Source organism: Arvicola amphibius, chromosome 13 (assembly GCF_903992535.2).
Source record: "Arvicola amphibius chromosome 13, mArvAmp1.2, whole genome shotgun sequence".
In the NCBI taxonomy this organism is placed as follows: Eukaryota; Metazoa; Chordata; class Mammalia; order Rodentia; family Cricetidae; genus Arvicola; species Arvicola amphibius.
Genome location: NC_052059.1, coordinates 60119412 through 60141695, shown reverse-complemented (window position 1 = coordinate 60141695; position 22284 = coordinate 60119412). Strand labels below are relative to the sequence as shown.

At 52.0% G+C, this 22284-nt stretch overlaps 3 protein-coding genes across 14 annotated transcripts in view; 1 reads left to right on the top strand and 2 right to left on the bottom strand.

The window, feature by feature from the left end:
* The window catches only part of Zfhx2 (zinc finger homeobox 2), a 33244-nt gene extending 26589 nt beyond the window's left edge, over positions 1 to 6655 (bottom strand). The window contains exon 1 of the mRNA XM_038310590.1: positions 6291 to 6655. The gene's annotated coding sequence lies outside the window, so the exon portion shown is untranslated. The remainder of the gene's footprint in view (positions 1 to 6290) is intronic.
* Positions 6656 to 9382: 2727 nt separating this feature from the next.
* On the top strand, positions 9383 to 13570 carry Thtpa (thiamine triphosphatase). Of its 11 annotated transcripts, none has more exons than XM_038310250.2 (4): positions 9383 to 9469; positions 9913 to 9968; positions 10078 to 10553; positions 11989 to 13570. In XM_038310250.2, the coding sequence occupies exons 3-4, from the start codon at positions 10083 to 10085 to the stop codon at positions 12385 to 12387; spliced, it is 870 nt and encodes a 289-aa protein (XP_038166178.1). In that variant the 5' UTR covers positions 9383 to 9469; positions 9913 to 9968; positions 10078 to 10082; the 3' UTR covers positions 12388 to 13570. The 11 variants fall into 11 exon arrangements, with proteins under 11 accessions (XP_038166178.1, XP_038166172.1, XP_038166170.1 ...); XM_038310244.2 differs by having other exon boundaries at positions 9388 to 9492; XM_038310242.2 differs by having other exon boundaries at positions 9389 to 9492; positions 9913 to 9972.
* Ap1g2 (adaptor related protein complex 1 subunit gamma 2) lies at positions 13562 to 21159 on the bottom strand. 2 transcript variants are annotated; one of them, XM_038310240.1, is made up of 22 exons: positions 21061 to 21159; positions 20487 to 20688; positions 19871 to 19995; positions 19593 to 19734; positions 19382 to 19478; positions 19149 to 19225; positions 18928 to 19023; positions 18328 to 18408; positions 17944 to 18042; positions 17753 to 17808; positions 17484 to 17597; positions 17185 to 17325; positions 17050 to 17104; positions 16847 to 16969; positions 16193 to 16282; positions 15977 to 16104; positions 15646 to 15750; positions 15217 to 15343; positions 14999 to 15134; positions 14245 to 14408; positions 13835 to 13933; positions 13562 to 13754 (listed from the first exon to the last, which is right to left on the bottom strand). In XM_038310240.1, the coding sequence occupies exons 2-22, from the start codon at positions 20685 to 20687 to the stop codon at positions 13653 to 13655; spliced, it is 2358 nt and encodes a 785-aa protein (XP_038166168.1). In that variant the 5' UTR covers position 20688; positions 21061 to 21159; the 3' UTR covers positions 13562 to 13652. The 2 variants fall into 2 exon arrangements, with proteins under 2 accessions (XP_038166168.1, XP_038166169.1); XM_038310241.1 differs by lacking the exons at positions 19149 to 19225; positions 19871 to 19995; positions 20487 to 20688; positions 21061 to 21159 and having other exon boundaries at positions 19593 to 19635.
* Positions 21160 to 22284: the final 1125 nt, after the last annotated feature.

Genomic DNA, 22284 nt, shown 5'->3' with positions numbered 1-22284 from the left:
GCTGGCGGCTGGCGCAGAGTGTTTGGGGTGGTGGTAATTACTTGGATGGCCCATCCCTAATGAGTGTGATCTCGTTACACTCTCGCAGCTTCTAATGGAGCTAACCTCATTTCACAGCCATTAGAGATGGAGACGAGGCCCCGCCCACTGGCCCCACCAGCTGCAGCTTTCACAGCTCTGGCCGGGCTAGTCCCTCCTGCTTGCCACCACAGTCCACCTCTCTGGTTGCCCTTTCCCCGGCTTCCTTCAGGCCTATTGTTCTCTCCTCTGTCCATCTCTCTCCTCTCTCCTTGCTTCTTATGTTTCTCTGCTGTCTCCCTTTGCCTTCAGCTCTGGGTTGCGTTACTTCCATTCAGGGCCTTCCGTACGGTGCCTGTCCTTCACATTTCCTTCTCTCTGTCCTCTTTGGCACCCTTCCCTTGCCCTTCACCTCTGATGTCCTTCTCCTCCCCCACACCGCCCTGTCTGGCCAAATCTCCAGGGGAAACCAGCAAAGACAAACAAACAGCAGCGACTTCATTATATTGGTTAATTTCCCACTTCAGTTCCTCCCATAAGGGTCATCACCAGCACGGCTCGAACTCAGGACTGACCTGGAGCTGAGTTAAGGCCCTCCCCCTCCTCTTGGGCTGTCTGGCTTGCATGAGAGGGGTGGGGAAGGGTTCAGACTATCCGCTCGCTCTGAGGTTCTGTTTCTGTCCACACAACCCTCCCCCTCTCATCTCAAAGTCATGTCTTCCATCTTTATCCCACTCTTAGGGCCCAGGCTGTCCAGAACTTTTAAAAGAGTCTCAGGCTGGCCTCAAACTCCCTGCTGTAGCCGGTGACCTTGAACTCTGAGCCCTGCTTCCACTCACAAGTGCTGAGACACAGGCCCGAGTGGCATGCGTCATGGTGGCCACTGTGACTGACTGCTTTTTCTTATCTGCTCTTTTCTTTCACCCTCTCCAGCACATTTCAGTTCCTAAGGCACCAGGATATATCTCTGGGTTTGTAGAAACCACAGAGTCTGAAGAAGCCAGAGGTGGAAGAAGAGTATCTGTGACCTGAGCGGGCCCGGTTTCCAAACACGGATGAAGTAGCTATAAAGCAGGGAAGAGGCCTGGGACAGAAGAGGGGAGACTGGATGAGAGGATTGGAGGGAAGGGGCAGAGGGCCTTTGGCTTGAATAGCCAACAAGGACACTTTTGAGTATGGAAGGAATTGACTCCATGTTTTTCCTCTGACGAAACAATCCAATCCTCTGCCTTCCTTCATTGAGAAGCCAGATGACTGGCAACCAAGGCTTGACCTCTCACTCGAGCCCAGAGAAGGAGAGGGTGAGCGGCGTTAGCTGAGACTAGAGGCTGCGCTGGGGAAATGTCCACACTTACACTACAAACGTATGGCTCACAGCCATGCAGCCCCACCAGCTTGGCGCTTGCGTGCTACAGACCCTCTATGCGCACACCCTGAACGATATGGTCTCCTCATGGTGCACGCCCCCAGGCATACATCATTTTGGTGGATGGCTCTGTTGCGAATTCCAAGGCCTGAACTTTAGTTCTGAACCAATCCTGTATTCCTGCTCAAACACAAGAGGAAACTCCAGTACGCTGAGGGGTGCTGAGCTGCCTTCACGGGACATGGAAAGGAAAGAAGCTGCGCACCATGCTGCTTGCTTGTAACCCTGGGACTTGGGAGGGAGAGGCAGTAAAGAGCAGGAATGCGAGGTCAGCCACTGATATGTAGTGAGTTTGAGGACTACATGAGCCCCCCCCAAAAAAGATAAAGAATCTAGGACTCAGGAGGCTGCAGTAGGAGTATCCCTGTCAGTGAAGGCCAGCCTGGTTTTTGTTGCAAGTGCCAGGATAGTTACAACTAGACAGCAGAGCCTTGTCTCAAGAAAAAGCTAAAAAAAGAAAGAAGACTTCCCCATCCCACCAGTAAAGCGTAACACAGGAGTGGATCCACCGTCTGGACATGATCTCTTTCACCCGCCTCCCAGCCAGGGGTGGGTGGAAAAGGGATTGGTAGGCAGTGAGTTCACCGAGGCTTCCCAGAGAGCACAGGGGCCCTGGGAAAGCGGGTGGTGGGATGCCCGGAGCTTAGTGTGAGGAGTCTGAGAAGAAAGATGGAAAAATCAATGAAATGAGTTTCTAACAGTGAGGTAAAGGACCGCCGTGTCGACAGCTTGTCACCTGCTGCAAAATATGAGCTGCCCAAGTCTGGGGCGGCTGCTGACAGCACACATAGCTGCCACTGTCCTCCCCCTTCACTGCCACCCCCGACCTCCACCCCTTCTGCTGCCAGGGCTTGCTTATTATAAACCAGACTCTCTCTTCCTTGTCTTTTCTGTCAGCTTTCTTATCTCATTCAGGGTCTTCTGCCTCTTTCGTGCAGGAACAGCACAGGTCCTAAGGCCCTGGTTTGAGGCCCCTTTCTCCTAGAAGGCTTCTTTCTGCAGCTTCTGACACTCAAAGTGAGCTCTGTATCTCACGATTTTTCCCAACAATCAGCAGTCAGATGTTAAGGTATTTTCCTACAGGGTTGTTTACACCAAGGTTTGGGCAGCAGTTCATGCCTATCTCTTATCTTCTGACCCACTTGGCCAGTGTTCATGTCCTTGTAACCCCTGTAAGACAGGTGTCTAAGGTGAGTCTGTACTGATTTATGAACTTTTGTGGTCATCGTGTGTGCATGTGTCTGAGTATGGCTGATTTTGTTTTAGCCTCATGACAGGGAATGGGGTGAAGATGCTACTTCGTATTTGCCTGCTCTTTGAAAAACACCCCTGGGCCTTTTCTGGAATCTGCCTCTTTGTCCTCTGTATCCTCCCTGGGCTCCTTGGATGGCTCATTCCCGTTATCTTTATAGACTTCCCAGATCCGCCTTGAGAGTTAGTTTGGCTGCCTTCAGCCCTGAACACCGCCCCGCTTTGGGCTGCTGGCCTTTCCCCATTTCTGATTTCCTGACTTGGCTATGTATGTAGACGGAGGCCTAGGAGACAGGACGGGAGTCAGGACAACTCTCAGACTCTAAACATTTGTTCAACAGGTGTTTATGAGTACCTGTGTGGCAGATACTACGAAATGTTACAAAGCAATTAGAAACCAGAGGTAGGTATGGTGGCTCAGACCCAAAATGTTAGAACCTAGGAGACTGTAGCAGGAGAATCTCAAGTTCCAAGTCAGCCTGGGCTACAGAGTGAGACCTTGTCTCAACCCTCCAACCACTCTCCCCCCATTCTACGCAGGCCTGTTTACACTCTGCTCTGGTCTTCTGAATTTCCAGCTTTGGCTTTCCCTCCTAAACCCTACACCAGTTCCCCGTGATGCTTTCAGCAGCTCTCCTTCTGGCTCACAAAGCCTTCTTTCCTGCTCTGTGGCTGTCATTTTTAGTTCTCTTCCTTTTTTGCCTGCCTCTCTATCCTACCATTTCAACCTCGATGCCCACTGCCTCTTGAGGTCACTTCCTCTTGCTTCTTTCTGTCAGGATTTAGCGAGCCTCAGACACTCACAAAATAGTTTGTGACAATTGTCCTGAGCTAAGAATAGCTACCTCCAGAGAAGCAAAGTCACTGCTACAGACAAGAGTCCTGCAGACATGATTCTATCCAGACCCCAGTGCCACATGTGATGCAGAGGGGCAAGTTGTCCCTATATGGGTCTCAATACGGCAACACCAGCTGCCTCTGACATCATGGAGGAGGGACCCTGTCAGGTTGCCAAGGCAACCCAGCAATTTATGACATCAGAGGCTTGAAGTCTTCGGTTCTCAGGGGGCTGGGAAGATTCAAGTTCCTGTCATCTGAAGTAAATGGGAATTCTGCTCTTTCATCTCTTTGCTATGTTCTCCTGGCTTGGCAATAAAATAAAGAGTGACTGATGGGGCTGACGGAATGAATGCTGGCGAGATTCTCTGTCTCTCTTCATCTCTGTGATTTTTTTCTCCACACAAGCATCTCTCTTTCAGGGCCCAGTGGTAGGCTGCGGAGCCATTTTTTCCAAATTGCTCACCCCCTGCAGGGCTCCCTCTTTGCCTTGGTCTTGCGCACTGGAGGCGTTTGTCTCCTTTGATGCCCCACTCCTTCCTCTTCTCCCTTTCCAGGGCTCTGCGCAGCTCTGATCTGCTCCAGCACGCCTGCCTTCGCCACCCCTCTACCTTCTTTGTACCATACTCTGTGCCACCACATCTTACTCCTCAATTCCTCCCTCCCCCCACTCCACCACTAGACTCCTTTCATATTGCTTTTGTTGACCCCTCCTTAGGAACACTCTATCATCTTTCTTTTTCCTCCTGTACAGCTATCCACTCACTTATTTATTTAATTATCTCAGTTTTTCATTAATCGCTTCTCAGTTCCTCCCTTTTCCTCCTCATCCCGTATAGATTTCTTCATTTCCTCTGGCCATGCATTTCTTTAACCCATGTGTTCTCCCACGTCCATCAGCTGCCCATATCTAACTCATCTTTTTATCCTTTTAAGCGGCTGGAGTCTGGAAAAAACAATGATGGGTTTAAACCCACGAGAAACTCTCCAAGTCCCCTGTCCACGTTTACCACCCTTTAGATGGAATGAACATGGCCCTTGCATAAGGGAGGTTTTCTGAAAATAATAAAACCTGTCTCATAAAGAATGTTGCTAAGTCCAAAGAGAATAATAGCAGCATCCCATGAGAAAAATGAACTAAAAAGTGAAGAAAAGGCCACTGATATCTAGAAGGAACTGAAGGACGGGGGCAGTCAGGTGGGGTGGAGCTAAAGAACATCCCCTTACAAAATTAAAGTTGACAGTTAGCTGACATAATGGAGCTGATTGATGGAGGAGTTACACGCCCCTGGAAGCCCATTAAATTGATTTCTTGGCCTTTTTATGTTCCTTCACAAAACATAACCCCCATCTCTCAGTCGGCCCTTTGCTCATGGCATCTGCTGCTGCTAGGGTTAAAACGCTGGGTGACAGGATAAGGGATAAAAAACAACAAACAACCAAACAAAACCCAACTTTGGTAGACTAAGGAGAACAGGGAACAAAGATGGAGACTGTGCAAGGGAGTTCATCAGATAACAGGCTATGACAACAGGGCGAGACAAACTGGGGATAAAAATATATATATACAATGGTAGAGTGGGGGAAGGGAGGAAAATGAAGTCAGCAAGGAGGCTTGTGGTGGAAAGGCAGAGGACACACTGGAGACCCAAAGGCACATGGCAAACGAGGTGATCAACAATGCCAGAAGTTCCAACGCTTCCCTGCTGAAGGCGAGCAGAAAGCTGTCATGCCCACGCTGAAAGGGCACTGGAGTCATCAGGGGTAGACACATTCCCTCCATCCCCTACTTTTCAGGACCCCCAACCGAAGACTACCACAATCATGGCTGATAAGCAAACTCCAAAGTAGCTGGAAAGGCCACCGTCGTGCAGACCCTGAAGGAGAGCCGTGGATGGCCGACCAGTCAGTCTAGGTGTGACACATAGGGACAGGGGTATGTGGTAAGGATCACTCGGATGAGAAGTGTCACAGTCAAGACAGTAACACACGGAACTGAATATAGATGGGGTGGGGAGCCAAGTGAAAAATGGCACAACCACAGATCAGTGGGGACGCAGGCACAGTGAGAAGCGTGGTCCAGAGCTCAAAAAATGATGAGGGGCATAGGAGAGCGGATGGCGAGTCGGGGTAGCAGGAGAAGCAGGGCAGGCACGCTTCACTGTGAATGGGGCTCCCCTCACCTACTTCAGGCAAAAATGAGCATTAAAGGTATCCACTCCCCCTTCCACCCAGCACCCCGGCGCGCTAGCCCATCCATCAGCCTTCCCGCCCGGGTTTCTCCCCCATCCCGCAGCCAGCTGAGCTCCTCTGCGCCGCAGGCCCCTCCCGGCTATAGCTCAGAGCCCTTGCACTCACCCAGCCTCCCATTCCCTCCAGGAACCCCGCTCCTGGTACAGCTCGGCGCGGTACGTCTAGGCTCTCGCTACCCTCTGTCTGTCCCGCTGGCCCATATCTTTCTCTTCTCCATTTCTCCACCCCTACCTCTCTTCCCCATTCCGGCTCGCACGCCCTTTCTCCCCCACACTCCTGTCCTCTTCGTCCCGGCTGTCTGTCCGTCCGCGTCCCCTCCCCCAGCCCCTTCCCGTCCCTCTCCGTCCCCTCCAGGAGCAGTCTCCCAGAGCCTCCTCTCTCCACGATCTCGAGATTCGGAAGAGCATGGAAGGGAAGGAGAGTGAGAGGCAGAGGAAGAAAAAAAAAGGAAAAGGAAAAAAAAAAAAAAAACCAACCCAGCAGCATCGGAAATCGATGCACTTACACCTCAGCTGGAAGCAGGGACGGGAGTCGAACCGCGGCCGCCAAGCAGCGCGAGGCGGGGAGGGGAGGGGGCGGCTCTTGGAAGGGACTTCTCCGATGTGTTGATTCCTTTTTGCCCCTCCTCCTCCCTCCCTTCAGCGCTCGCTCCGGGGCGTCGGGGACGGAGATGGAAAAATAAATAAATTCACGGCGGTGAGGGAAGTGAAAGAAAATAATCAATGCTATTTGGCTGCGGCTGAAGTGTTTTCCCGGCTTCGTGAGTGGGTTTCCATTGATTCACCCTGGGCACTGGCTTGCTCCCTGTCTCCTCCTCCTCCTCGCCCTCCTCCTTCTAGCCCTCACTCCTCCGCCTCATTCACTGGCTGGAGCCGAGGCGTCCCACACAATGGAATAATCAATACCCAGGCGCCCGGGGCAGCCCCACTGAGCAGGTGCAGCGACCCGCCCGCCGCACTGCATGCCGGGAGCTGTAGTCTACAGGCCTCCGCCCTCTATAGACGGCTAGCGCCAAGTCAGCCTCCGTCCCAGGAGGCAAAGACCTGAGCAGGGGCCAGGATCTTAGGGGCGGGGCCAGCCAACCTTGCCACCCGACTTCCGCCTTGACTCCGGTGCTGGGTCTACCTTATTCCTGCAGAAAGGGCACGCGCGTTCCTTTAAACACTCGTCCCCTCCTCTTTTATCCTGCTTACACAAGCCATAAGTGTGTTGTTTTAAATCACTGTTAGAGCAAGCTGTTTTCTGTAAGCTGCCCAGAACCGTCGGAGATCCGTCATTGTTTCATCCCTTTCTAGCCGTATCGTTTCCCTTTTGACTATGAGAACCTTCTCTTTTATAACAATTACTTTGACGTCTCCCAGGGTGGCTGTCTTCTCAACTCAGTTGCACTCCCCCGATTGGGTAGGGAGAGGGGAGGCTCTGGTTCCTTCTCTTCAGCTTGTCAGCTCATCAGTTTCTAAGATTCTAAAACACAGTATACAGGAGTTCATTTTATAGTAGAGGAAACCAAGTCTTACCAGTTCAAGATTTCATGGCCAAAAAACAATAGTACCATTATGCAAACGTCAGTGGTCTGATTCCAGAGCCTAAACTAGCTGATAGGGCATATTTTTCTTAAAGGACAACAATAGCAGAAACTCCTGAAATTGAGGGTGGGAAAGAAACCATTATCTTGAGTTTCTACCGTGTAACAGTTGAGTTTGTTAATGAATCTTCAATCCTCTTTTAATTGTGAGGCAGAACACTGAAAAAGCAGACTTGGGGAGGTGGAGTAGCATGTCCAAGGGCAATGGTCTACGAAGTGAAGCAGAATCGACCTTGAGTTTTGCTGGAGTCCAGTAAACAACAGATGAGCTTCAAGCTAAAGAGAAGAGTTGGGGTCTGGGGGTGTTTCCTTCCCACTCAGTTCTTTACTTTTCAGTTTTGTTGACCCAGAAAACACTGATATTTTCTGTATTCTATAAGATCCAACCCAGAAGTAGCAGTTTGTGTAATGCTATCCCATGTTCAAAATGCCATGCTTGTAAACCACGGACCTTCCCATAATTCCTCCCCGGTTGTTATAGAGACATAAGGGAGCAGGTGTTGCACTTGACACCATGGAAGCAAGTCGAGAAGTTAGCAGTGTCTTCGCTCAGAGGCAGAGACAAAATTAAGGTCTACAAATACAGTACAGGATTAGGGTAAGGTTAAGGACCCGTCTCGCTTCCGAGAGCAAACAGAGAGTAATTCCCATGTCTGTCTGTGTTTATTTTTGTTTTTGTGTTTGTCTTTTCCAGAGAAGGTCTTGGCCTTAGCCCAGCATGGCCTGGAAATCAGTCTGTAGCTCAGACTCACCTCAAGCTGTGATCCTTTTGCCTCAGCCGTCCCAGATGCTGGCTTACAGATATGTGCCTGTACAGATGTGTGTGCTCAAGACTGCTGGAAACGGACAGCTTAGCCTGGCACTCACTCATGGCTTTTTTTCAGGCTGCCACTCAACCGTACTTCAAGCCATAGTCTGCTTTGATACTGACTAGGTGCTCTGGCTAGCTCTTGGTCCTTTTATTCAGGCAGTTAATTCTACCCAGGTCTCCAACAATCAAAATCCTATTACATTCTCTTCTTCTTCTTCTCCTTCTTCTCCTCCTCTTCTAGAATTAATTTAAAAAAAAAATTCAGTGTGGGCTGGAGAGATGGCTCAGCGGTTAAGAGCACTGACTGCTCTTCCAGAAGACACGGGTTCAATTCCCAGCACCCACATGGCATCGCACAACTGTCTGAAGATCCAGTTCCAGGGGATCTGACACCTTCACACCAGTGCACATAAAAAATAAAGTTAAATAAACCATAAGAAATATTTTTTTAAAAAAATTCAGCGTTTTGTCTGTAGTACCCAAGGAGTCCAGAAGAGGGCGTCAGATCCCCCTCTAACTGTGTTACAGGGGCTGTGATCCCCCATATAAGTGCTAGGACGGTAATTCCAGCCCTCTATTAAGAAAACCAAGTGTACTTAAGTGCTGAACCATCGCTCCAGCTCCTCCATCACATCTCTAATTCACATTCAAAATATCACTTCCTCCGCTGATAGAAAGTTTCCCACTCTCCTTTATCCTAATCATTCGTACCATTTTGTATTAGATCCCTTCTAAAATGTCAGGATAGAGGTAGGGCATGGTGGCTCACACATGTAACCCAACACTCACCTCTAAGGGGGATCAGGAGTTCCAGGCTAGTCTGGGCTACATGAGCTCCTTGTGTCAAATAATAAAATAAAATTATAAAAACATCCCAGGTGGCTAAACTGAATTACTCCACTCACGCGTCAGACCATTACCACTGACCAGCCCTTAGTGGGCAGCCATAAACTGCAGTATCTGAGTAGCTGTGTCTCATCGGGCCCACCCACAGTCTGCGTTGGGAGGGGTTGGGGTCTGGAGCCTAAGCTCCTTGCATTCTCCTCTTCACGTTTGCCAACCCCCAATCCCCTCCTGTTAAGCTTCAGGTAGAGCCCCGCTGGTTAACACTAATTGCATGTTTCTGATCACCATAGCGACGGGTGGGCATGAAAGGTGAGGTGGCCCTTGGAACTACATCTCCCATCATGCATCAGGCCCAGGGTGCCAGGCTCACGCTGAGGCTCGAGATCTTGGCCCATGCCCCGGTTCCAGGAAGGATCCAGGATGAGCAGCGGGCTAGAGGATGGTCTCGCTCCTCTTGCCTACCGGGTTGGGTCCCACGTAACCTAACAGACCTCTCGGGCTTAGCTTGTTATTGGCACCTCTACACCGGTCTAATATGGCCGCTGGTGCTAGGTCCGGACCCGCGCGTAAAGAGCCAGGGCCAAGGTCCGGAGCCGGAGACTGCTCCCGGCATTCCTCGCGGGTGTACCGTGGGTTCCCTTCCCCCATTTCCGGGTCCCAGGAGAGGGGGACCCTGGGGTCTTGAAGAGAGTTCTGAGGTTCAGCTGGTCGGTGCTGTGCGAAGAATGACAGGACACTCCAAGCACTGAACCACTGGCCTGGGTGGCAAGGTGTAGAGAGAAGATGTGGAAGGGTCATCAGCATCAGGGCCTGCTTTCTAGCGAGCCTTTGGGTTTTAGACATTATCAGTACTAGGATTTAACTGGAGACCTGTTATCATTGCAGCACGCTGAAATCTCGAAGTAGAACCCTGTGTCGCTGAGGCAGAGCTCTGAGACAGTGTATGTGCGTGCCTCTTAAATTCATCCAGGACTAAGGTGGGGGGGTGGTCTCTGCTGACTATTCGTACCCTTGAGCACGCAGTGAATTCTTTGCCAACCTGTGTTGCAGGTAACATGGCCCAGGGCTTGATTGAAGTGGAGCGAAAGTTTACTCCAGGGCCTGACACGGAAGAAAGGCTGCAGGAGTTGGGGGGCACCCTGAAGCACCGGGTCACTTTCCAAGACACCTACTATGATACTTCTGAGCTAAGCCTTATGCGATCTGATCACTGGCTGCGACAACGAGAAGGTAGTGGATGGGAGCTCAAATGCCCTGGAGTAACAGGTATTTCAGGATCCCACAACGAGTATGTGGAGCTCACATCGGAATCTGCCATTGTGGCTCAGTTATTTGAACTGCTCGGGGCTGAGGAGCCTGGGACTGCAGGTGTGGCTGCTGTCTTGGGTTCCCTGAAGCTGCAGGAAGTAGCTAGTTTCGTGACTACTCGAAGTTCCTGGATGCTGGCCTTAAATGGAGCCAGTGAAGAGGAGCCGAAGCTCAGAGTGGATTTGGATTCAACAGACTTCGGCTATGCTGTGGGTGAGGTAGAGGTCATGGTGCGGGAGAAGGCTCAGGTACCAGCTGCTCTAGAGAAGATCTTCAGCTTCAGCACCCTGCTTGGTGAGGGAGACAGGCTCTTTGATGCCGCCCCTGCTTCTCATTTAACCTCATTGGAGACCACTTCCCCCGCCCCGGCCTCCAAGCCATAGAGTAGTGGGGAGTCAGAATCATTTTTTTAATTAATTAATTTATGGTGTGCACAGTGTTCAGCCTCATTGTATGCCTGCAGGCCAGAAGAGGGCACAAGATCTCATTACATCATGGTTGTGAGCCACCATGTGGTTGCTGGGAATTGAACTCAGGACCTCTGGAAGATCAGCCAGTGCCCTTAACCTCTGAGCCATCTCTCCAGCCCCAGAATCATTTTTATAAGGGAACTTTTTTTTTGTGGCAACTTTCTCAAAGGTCCAGTTTGTTTTCACATCTGTAAAATGGCTTTCTATTCCATAGTAGCTAATTTGGATTTAATTCTTGTCTCCAGTCTTTATCCTCATTATCACCTCATTTAATTCTTCTAGTTCTGTGTATCAGGTCTCTGCTGTGATCCTTTCCATAAACTTCCATTTTCTCTTTGAACTTCCTACGTCCTCATTATCCCCTTGGCTTTTTCTTCCGTCCTCTGTGTAGCCCAGGTAAGGCCTTAACCTTGTGATCCACCCCAGTGCTGGGATTGCAGGTGGAGGTAGCCACACCCTCTGGACTGTGCTTTTGGCTTGGAATAAAGACAAGAACATTATATTTGTGTGGGGCGGGAGGGGGGATACTTTGGCAGATTTTTCTGTTTCCATGTTTAGCTCTGACACAGACAGCTGGGCCCCACACTTCAGGGTTTGTGCACCCCACAGGTCCCGACAGCCCTAGGGAACTGAACCTCCTTAGAAACCACACATGGCACATGGCATTAGTTTCCAGCTGTGGGTCAGCATGCCGATGCCCATTCACAACACTGGCAGCCAGTGGTTAGAAAGGAGATGCTGTGAACGCCACTTCACAGTTCCTGTTCTTTATTTTCCATAGCGTTTGGTTCTCTTCTGTACTTCCCTGCATGTGCTTCATCATCAAGCTAGCGAGCTCAGGCTTGCCTACATGGGCGTGACTCTTGATTGGGAGAGAGGGGTGATATGTGAAATGGCTTGGCTCCCCTGTCTTGGTGGCACAGGGTGCCTCCCCAGCATTTCTCATGGCTGGAGAGGCTCAGGCATGGCTTTCCAGCCACACAACCGAGTAAATCTTTGGGTTCACCCCTCTGCAGTCCACCTGCGGAGTGGGTGACTTAGAGAGGCTGCTTGGGTGGCATCTGGGTTCTTAGTACTGTTTTGCAAACTTTGGAGTCCTCACTGGGTGGGCAGGGAGCAAAGCGAAAGCGTGTACAGTGAGTGGTTGCATCTGTTTCTTCCCTCGCTGTCCCCTTGCCTGCAGGAGTGCCAGCACGGGAGACGGCACCTGCCAAGCTCATGGTATACCTACAGCGCTTCAGGCCTCTGGACTATCAGCGCCTGCTCGAGGCAAACAGTGGCAGTGAAGCCACTGGGGACTCGACATCCTGACAGTTCCTGGGAGCCGGGTTCACTCTCTGTAAGGCAAGGGACCTCTCCGAAGCTGCCATCCACACCTGGACCCACCGTGCCCTTCCCTTCCAACAGGGCCACTTTTGTCTCCAGTTCCGCCCGGTCTTTCACCCATCCTCAGCTGCCCTCTTTTGAGCCCTCCCTCACTGTTTCCCTCATCCGTCAGATGCAATCTGTGGGCCGCCCCTCTCCCCTGGCCGCTAAGCAGCCTCCATTGATTTCCGCTCGTGTTTATAGGATTTCCACTTAGCTGTGATCAGTAGTTAAGCACAGGAAAATCCCTTGCCACCCCCCTCCCGTGGTCGATGCCATTGATTCTGCCAGCAGCACTGAAGCCGCCTTACAGCTGAGTTAGAGAAGTGGGAAGCAGCAGGGATTCCCCTGCCTTGGGGGGTAGGGAATAGCAACAAGGCAGGGAAACGGCTGGGAACTTCTGTTAGAGATCTGGAACTCTGCTGGGTCTGCCACTGTGCCCAGAGGGTAGAGTGCCCTAGGAGGCAGTTTAGAGACAAATTTGCTCTCCAACCCAGAGACGGGGAGAAAAAGAAATCATTGTTGAGATAGGTTCCTGGGGTTTCAGGAAGTCATACATCCTGTGGAGAAGGCTCTACCCTTGCTCCTACACATTTGCTTTCTCACTAGGTCAAAACATGCTTTTCTGCCCTGCTCAGGTTTCATAGGCTTTCAGTCTCAGACTGTGGTGACAAACACAGGGCCAGAGTGCCACCTGCTGTTAGCCCTCAGAGCTTTTTGTTCCCAGCTGAGGGTGCAGACAGATTTCAGGTGAGCTGAGGCAGTTAGGAGGCAACGTTTTAACAACCTAGAACTCCACTTGGCTTGAGATGTGCACACATCTCATCTAATAGTGGATGCACTTGGCACCCTAGGATCGTGACTAAGTCCCCACATCCTTCTTACGGCGCACCTAGGACCCCCACTGCACTCTACTGAGTGGCATGTGTGTCCTACTTCAAACAATGGAGTAAGTCTCTCCTCCCCCAGCAGCCATCAAAAACTCCCCTTTGCGGACAGTTTTCATTCAAACATTTTAGAACATATGGGAGCTGATTGGGCCTAGATGGGTTCTGAGTGCAAGCAGAGTAAGGGAGACTGTGTCCTTTGGGTGAACTTTTAAGGAGAATCCCCTATTTATCATCCTGTGCCTATGAAGAATGAGCATATGATTAAAAAAACAGATGCATCATGGGAAGGGTCATGCACAGTGAAAAGCTTACAGAATCCAAGCCTGTCAATCAAAATAAAGAACCACTCATATTATGCCACTTAGCAATGAACTCCTTCCCCTAAGACCCCATTAAAGAAGCACCAGGCAATAACCCTGGGCCCTCGAGTACTGTGGACATTGCTCTTCGCAATGTATTTATGATTTGTACCACCACCGCTTTTGAATAAAGTTTCCTTGCTATTTGCAATTTATGAGTGCCTTTATTTCCATTCCTTGAATAAGATACCAAGAGCCTGGCAACACGCAGGTCAGACACAGACCACAGCAAGTTACTGCCACGTTTCCACAGGCAAGTTATCCACCTCAAAGACCTCCTGTACCGGCTGGCCAAAGTGGTTGTAGGTGAGGCGTAGCTTTAGTCGCAGCGTTGCCTACAAACAAAGCAGAGACCAGGGAGGGTTAGGGCCCTGATTGTCCCCATGTCTCCTGTCCACAGGGTCTGACAACTCACCTTGTTAGGATTGAGGATTCTGAAGAGCTGGGTGATAGGAAGGCCACCCTGAGCTGGAATTGTGTCCCCACTGGGGGCCTGTAGCTGCAGCTGGAAACTCTGAAAATGGGAGGTGTGGGCAGAGCGTAGTACGACCTCTGGGGGGGCTCGGGCAGTCCTCCACGCTCAGTGGCTCCCCAACTGACCACATCACCCCTTTCTGGCTTCACTCTGCCTCCCACTGACCTCTACTACTCTCTGGTCTTTTCTCCTAGAATGCTGTACCACCTCTGAACCCTAAGTTTTTCTTCTTTCTTTTTGACAAAGTAGCCCAACTTGGCCTCAAACCGTGATTCCCCTGCCTCAACTTCCCAAGCTCTAGAATTATAGGCATGAGCTACCACACATGGCTGAACCCTATTTTTCCAAACCTTGGGCACAGCTGCTTGGCAAACAAAGTGGGTAACATCCTCCCTTGAGGAGTTGGTGGTGGTGGCAGTGACTAAGAGCAAGGCTGGGGTTTCCAGGGGCCGCACGAAGGACAGGTCCAGTCGGACGCCTTCACGATCAAACACTCTGAGACTAGGGATGGGAGCTGGAGAAGGGAGAGAGGCAGCTCAGTGCTCAGGCTTAACATAGCACAGCTATCGGCTCACCCGATCAAAATGGAGCAAGCGAATCTTGGCTCTGCACTGCCCCATTTCTAATGAGAAGCTACACAAGCTGAGGTGAGAGCCGACCATCTAGTGTGGGGACGGGGATACAACACGACAACAAAATGCAAGATGATCATCGCCATGATGTTAGAGACAAGAAGTCAAAAGCAACTGAGGAGAACTAAGTTAAGCAGGGGAGAGAGGATGAGGTGGTTGGCATTTAGCTGAAGCCCGAAGAGTGAGCGTGAGCTAGTCATTTGAGGTGCTGAGGAAAGCATAAAATGTCAAGTGTTTGAGGTGGAAGAATGTGGGGGTTGAAGGGGCCAGTGGAGTGGGTAGTGGGATATGATGCAGCCTGGAGCGGAAATAGGCCTGCAGCCTGAGGTAAGAAATACAACAAAGGTCGTTACAGAGAACCAAGAAAGGATGAAACCTTTGTCTACTGAGATGGTGTCTCTGTCCTTGGCTCAGACAGAGAGTGTCACATTTTCAGCTACCCTCTCTAATGTACTCCCTTTGCTGAGCTTACCAGGGGCTGGAGGTGCACAGGGAAGGTCCAGGAGGTGGACCAAGGTCTCCCCGGGGGAAGGATCGAGAGGAGGAAGGTGCTGAGCATGCTCAGGAGTGTCATCCAGGAGATCGAGCAGATCCAAGAGCTTAGTGGCCTGGGAAAAAGGGCCGGAGGGTCATGGCAGGGCGTGGACACCCACAGAAGTCCTCTTTACTCAGGTCTTCCAGCCTCCTCACCTGGGGCTCTGTAGGGACAGGGGCTGATGCTTCTAAGAGCTGGGCCCCGGCTTTGCTTTCCTTTCCTTCTTCATCAACGTGAGGGTCACTGCGCACCACGAGAGGCATCTTTTCCAGGATGGCAGCCCTGAGAGGATGGAATGCAAGGGTCCCTCTGTGTGAACCCTATGCTTGCACAGAAGCATTTGGGAAAAGGACTGAGAACAGAAGAAGAGGGCTCTGGGCATGCGGGGTCACATGCAGGGTTGCATGCAGGGTTGAAAGTGCCATTCTGGTTTCCTAAGACAGTGCACTGTTGCTGGTCTCTAGACAACCGATGAGGACTGGGAACGAGACCAATGCCAGCGATGGGTGGGAGGTGCTCACCACAGAGAGCAAGGCAATCTAGAAGGGAACACTCGGGGAGCATGGAGTTTGAAGCTCGCATACCTCATGTGGTCATATTTCTGGAAGAGCATGTTATACTCCACAGCTCGCTGCTGAAGCTCTATGTCCACACAGCTCCCATAGATGGAGACCACCTGGCGGATACGACTGGGCCACAACGTGGCCTGTGAGAAGCAATGGCAGTCGGCTTGCTCTTCCCCTCCAGGACGAGAGGGAAAGCGGAAGCCTCACAGAGTAAGGAGACATCTAATATATGTGGCTCAAAAGCAAATTCCTAAGGACTAGGGGGCCGGAGAGAGGGGCCTGTGCTTGGAGAGTTCAAGGACTAGTAGCCACCAGGAAGGGACATCTTTCAAGGCCTGGGACTTCTTACTTGTTACCTCCCGGGAGCCGGGTACTGAGCTTCATGAGGGCTGTGAGAGCATAGGCTCGGGTGGCTGGCAGGGACAGATGGGACTGCAGCACTTTCTCCAGCAGCGCCAGCACCTCTTCCTCTTCCACCTTCAGGAGTGGACAACAGGTCATGGCCACAGGCCACGTCTGTCCTGACGGGTCCTTTCCAGTGTACCTCCCACTCCTCAGCTCTCACCTGAAAAGGTTCCGTTTCCTCACAGTTACCCTCCAGTAGGAGGTCCCCATACTCGCCGATGCACCAGGCTGCCACCTGAGCCAGTGGTTGCTGCGTGGGGAAAGAGACACGGCTGAGCTAGCTGGGGGCCTCCTCTCTTCTAGACCCTACAGTGTCCTTTCATGGGGTTGGCAGGGAAGGGTTAAGTTTGTTAGCAGGCTGTCTTGGCATTTTGGTTCCTACTGCCCTCTGGTGGGCAAGTACCAAAACTACATGGCCTGGTCACATGACGGAGCCCTGAGAGGCTCTTTCGTAAGAAAACTGGGATGCTTTCTGTCCACTCTATTTAAGTTGACAGACGGGAGTTATAGATATCAGCTGGCACCTGTTAATCCACTCAGCATTGAAGGTAATAACAGAAATGAAAGTATGCGCCAAGCCTTAATACATCTCTTTTGCTCCTGAAGACTGCCTGGGGGGTCGGCATTCTAGAACGTTGAGGAAGAAAGTTGTATCTGGAGTTGCAGTCGGTAGGCACCAGGGCCAGGACAGAAGCCTAAGCGAGGGGTGGGCTTTGTCCTCGACCAGCTTCTGGCTGCTACGCTAGGGGGAAAACCACTCAAATCCTAGTGCTGGAAAGGCTGGTGAGCCGGAGCTGGGGAAGGGGAGTGAGACCTGGGAGATGTCTTCCGCTAAGGCACTGTAGAGGCGGCACACAGAGTAGGCGTGAAGCTCCTGGGCCTCCCCAATCAGCTGGGTCAGGTTGGCCACTGCGTCATCCCTCACATAGGTGCCTGCCTGGAGACGGGGAGATGTGGCCAAGTCAGAGCAGTGAGCTCTGCCCGCTCCTCCCCAACTCCCCGACTACCCCATCTCACCGTGGTCAGCACGTGCAGGATGGTGTCTATGTGCCACCGCTTGCTTGGAGCAAACCTAGGGGACGTGACTCATCAGTTATCTCAGCATCCGTCCCCAGGCCGCACCCTCTGACTCCTAGACACTTGTCATCTCACCTCTCCGCTGCCAATAGGATGCCGGAAGCACAATCAGCCCGAAGATCAGGGGGGCAGGATTCCAGAAAGGCCTGCAGCTCCCGCATCATGGCTCGCACGTTGGAGCTGTTCACCAGGGCCAGGCTCAGCTCCAGGGCCCTCCTGGCAGGAGAGAGGCGTCCAGGCAGATGGCCCAGGTTACCCCGCTCCAGCATCCACTGACCTCAGGCATCTTGTCCTTTAGTTCTCGCTCCAGCTGCTTTGCACGTCGCCCACCAGGTACTGTGTCCTCTGCTCTGTCCCCTTCTCGCTCTGCTTACCTGCTGAGGGAGGCATCTGTTTCCTGGAGACATTCTACCACGGTGGACCGATGACGCTGCACAGCACTGTGGTCGGACTGTACCAGCTGAAGCAACGACGTTAGTGCCACATACCTGGTCAGAGTAAGAGAGACCATGCCATATGAGGCCATCTGCCTGGACACCCTGTGCTGCTCAGGTACAGGTTAAGAGTTAGGTTGGCCAAGATGGAGAACGCAGAAGGCCAGATGTGCAGTGTGATAGTCTAGCCAGATACCGGGGGTTGTTACCTAATATTCTTGTCATTGTTGAGCAAGAAACGGCCAAGAATGTTAACAGCTAGAACCTATGGGAAGAAGAAGGTGGAGGCAGTCAGAGAAGAAGCCACTGGTTCAGTGGGATCTCCTCCATGATGGGCGTGACCAGGACCAGCTGGGCAGGCGGCGCCACAGCTGGAGAGCACATGGGGATGTAACGGTACCCGGAGGCCCGCTGCAGAGTGGATGTCCATGATGGTCAGCACTGTCTCCAACAGGACGGCATTGCCTGCATTGCGACTGGTGTCTGTGTTGGTGGCCACCTGTGTGGATGGTGGGAGAGGCAATATCAGCACAGGGCTCGAGTTGTCCTGTGATTTCTAGAATCCTTCGGCCCCTACCCAAGTTCCCCGGACTCCATTGTGTTAGGACCAGCCTACACACTGGGACGATAGTGTAGCGACACACTCTATCCTTCCTTCATGGAATTCATTGGTTTCAGGGGGACAGAAAGGCAATTAGATGATCTCTGCATGATAAAAGGTCATGTGAGGAAGTTCAGGGCGGAGGGACCCTAAGAAACCACATGCCTACAGGGTGCCTCTCACCTGGGCCAGCAGGTCATTCATGGTCTCACTGCTGTCTTCATGGTTCCGTCCCAGGATCCGAAGGAGACGAAGTATCTGGACCTGAGATTGGATGAGAGGGGTTTCGAGGATAATGCCATGAGTCTGTGGGCTACATGGTGAGGGCTCTGACTCCCCCCACTTCCCACCCCTCCCTCTCACCTCCACAGATCCCTTGGCCCCTGGCAGGAGGTGGAGTTGTGTAGAGGTAGGGGAGTTTGGAACAGGCCTTTTTTGATTTGTTTTTCAAGACATGGTTTCTCTGCGCAGCCTTGGCTATTCTGAAATTTGTTTTATAGACCAGGCTGGCCTTGAACTTGCATAGATGCCTCTGCCTCTGCCTCCCAAGTGCTGGAACTAAAGGCATGTGCCACCACACCTGGCTTTGGAGCCAAACTGGTTACCAAACTGGATCTTCTGACTCTTCGGTAATCACCTTCCATTCCCTACCCCCAGTCCTAGGGTGACTAGAGCAGTCCTGAGCTTGTCACTTGGACTGTGCCAAAACGGGACGTGACTACTGGCCATGGTGTTCCTGTGAAGTCTTTCCTGTTCTGGGGATACAAGTGAGCCTCAGCCTACCTGTAAGAAGGGATCGCTGACACCAGAGATGCTGTGCTCTGTTGAGTATCCTGTTGTCACCAGAGTCCGGAGGATCTGTACCAGCTGGGGTACTACCTGGAAGGAGAAGCACACAGGCAGCCTTGTCCGGGCATGCCTCTTCTCTTCTCAACCATCAGTCCCGATTCTTCACCCACCACCCGCGTTGGCCTGCCCCACGGCCTGCCCCTTCACTAGCCCACCTTGCGAAAGTGCCTGAGGGCTGCAGGGCTTCTCTCACAGAGCTCCGTGATCAGCGTGATGGTGCCCAGCAGGATGCCTGGGGTCAGGGCGGGGCAGTGAACGGTGGGCCAGGCCATGGGACAGTTTGTGTGTGTGCACCACCCTTGTCCAGGGAGTGGGTTTTCCTGATTTGCTTTTCACATCATTTCAGAGCCAGACCAGAAGTGGATGGTGGAGGGCCTTGTGCTCTTACCATGATGGCGCTCACGCAGCAGTTTGGCACAAGGTGGGAGGAAGATGTTGGAGAGTTCGGGATCCTTCCGGATCATGTGCACGGCGGCCAAAACAGCCTGCGGAAATCAAGGGCCTCAGATAGGGTCACCGAATTAGATGCCACACTTCTCCCACAGGGCAGATTGGGAACACCTTGTGGAGAGGCAAATGCCTAGCGGTCTGCATCCCACCTTTTTCCGCACGTAGGGGCTGGGCTGCAGGAGCAGCTTCTCCACCTCAGTGGCGAGGTCCCGGCACATCTCAGCGGAGCCCATGGCGCTCAGAGTGCACAGGGCCAGACCCTGAACTGCCTGAATCCCTTGGCTCAGGTCACTGTAGGGTTCGGAAGGATGGCCAGTCAAGCAGAAGAAAACTAGTTCTTCCCAGTACTGGTAGCAGGCAGCCCTCAGGATTTTGCAGTTCCCACTCTCCCAACGCCCTGATTTCAAGTGCCCCAGAACCCTCTCACTTCTTAATGCTGTTGGTAATGAGCAGATGGGCATCGTGCCTCTCATCCAATAGGAGCATCGCCCCCAGGTAGCCCACCCTCTTGTCTATGAATCTGGGGGAGGCAATCAGTTTCAGGCACTCCATCTACAGGGGAGGAAGCAGACCGGGAGGGAAGGGTAGTGTGAAACCACAGCACTAATTTCCCAGCTATACCCTTCTTAAGGCCAGATTAACTTGGAGGAATCATATTCCATCATGCTCTCTTTAACCAGAAACTTTAGTGGAGATGCAGACGATGGCAGGCAGGTTTCGGGGACCTGTGTAGGAGTGAGGTAGGGAGAGCATGGGAAGGTGCTAAGAACGGGGTTGGCTAAGGAATCACCACTAGGGTAATGGACAAAAGGCTCAGAAACTAAAGGATTTAGCTGGGCGGAATGAGGCATGCCTGAAATCCCAACACTGAAACGGAGGTAGGGATTTTTGCCAGTTCTAAGGCCAGCCTGGGCTACATAGAGAACCTTTCACAAAACAGTACAAAAAAAAAAAAAACCTGGAGAAACACAAATGGGGTACAGATACGCAAAGGGGCCCACTGGTCATCTTCCTCAAATCCTGGAGCTATCTCAGGCCCGTACCTGTCCAAAGTGGGCGGGGTAGCCCAACATATGGACGTAGAGCAGTTTGGCCAGCTGGCGATGCCTCTGCAGGGGATCCCCATCGCGGAAGGAGGCCCGAATTTGAGCACACTCCTTCTGGATCACTTCCCGTTCCTGGGCCTGAGTCTTGGCCCCGCGTATCTCTTCGATTAGGTCCTGAAGTTTCAACGAAGGCACCATCCTGAGGGCAGACCCCGGGAGTGGAAAGGCTTTAACATGTTCCAGCCAGGTAGCCAGAATCGCCCTGTGCCAAGTTCTTTAAGAGCTTGTGTCCCACAACCACCGTAAAACTGTGCCCACTTTTACCTCCCACCTGGATCTGAGAGCCACCATCCCGCCTCGCAAGGACATTCCCACTACGCAGGCGTCCTTGCCCCACCCCGTGTCTGTTTTTACTGCGCTTGCGCTAAAGCCTAGTGCATTTCTCGCTTTCCTTCCCGGACTGATTTTTCATTTCTAGTTTTTCCTTCTGGATCCCTGCACTATTTCCTTTGCGAGATTTCTTGCTCCCCTTCTATCTCAGGTGGCATCAGTTTCCCGGTCCCAACCTCACCTGGCTTCGGTGTCAACTCTGCTTCTCTCCCCCCCACCCAGCACTTCCTGGTACGAAACAGAGCTGGGGATGGTGCTTGGTCCGGGTCCTTCCTTCTTCCCCGCCTCTACTACGGGACCCCGCCCCTCTAGGGCCGCCCAACCGTGCTTTCTTGAGATTTCTGACCTCTGGCCTCAGTCTTTGGCACTTTGGGAAAGGAGCCTAGAACGATTACAGCACCCGTGGCTCCTCAGGCCTCCTTTTTCACCCACCCTACTAGGTGACACTCAAGAGAGCTTGAATTTGAAATCATCGCACCCCACAGAGATGACAGTCCCCCCTTTTTGGAACTTTTTTATTAATATACTTTTTTTTTGTTAAATTTCTTTGTATTTTTTTTTTCCTGCAAGACTTGGTGTTGGCGGCACTGTTGTATAACGTCAATCCCAAATTCCATGAAAGAGAAATCAGAAGTAAAGGTTGAGAAGGGAGGAAGGAGGAAGGCAGGCCAAGGAGTAAACAGAGGTTGTCTAGAAAAATAAGAAGAGTGTGTGTGGTGGGCATTCCTGGGCAAGGCCATTCCTTGAGGAAGGGGTTGGCAGGCAGCTTGCCTCTGCCTCATGCAGGGAAGGAAAGTTCCCCTGGGCTCTACCGTTACCTCGTGTAGAGCTTTCTGTCCCCAGAGGAAAAGCTAGTAACAGGGATCAGCCATTTCTCAAACAGGGCTCTTCACCCACTTCTCACCTGGGGTTGACGTCCACCTCTGCCCTGCCTGGGAAGTGTGGAAGACATCAGCTTCCTTTGGCTGTCTTTTGTTTTCCCACCTCACAGGACTCTGAGGTGATGGGGTGGGAACAGCTAGACTTGTTGCAGCTTCTGCTGCCCTTTGGCTCTTATCTTACTTGTCTTCAGCCTCCGGAAGTGCTCCCCACAACTGCCAGTACTGAGGAGCGGAGTCCTCGCTTGCTCTAGTGCCTCTAACCCTCTGCAGAAGTGCCTTCTTCAGGCCCCTTGGGAGTTTAATCAAAGGCCACAAGTGAGTCCAGACCAACCAAATAAATTTTAGGGGGCAGAAAAGGGTAGAGAGGTGAGTGACAGAGTCTGAGAGGAGTGGGCTGGGTGCACCAAATATTTTTTTTTTTGTTGCTTTTCACATTGCTCTTGGCATGACATGCCATCCTTGGGGGTTGGAAGAGGGACTGGCTGAGGAGGAACGGAGAGGGAGCTTTGAGGGAGTTTCCTGTA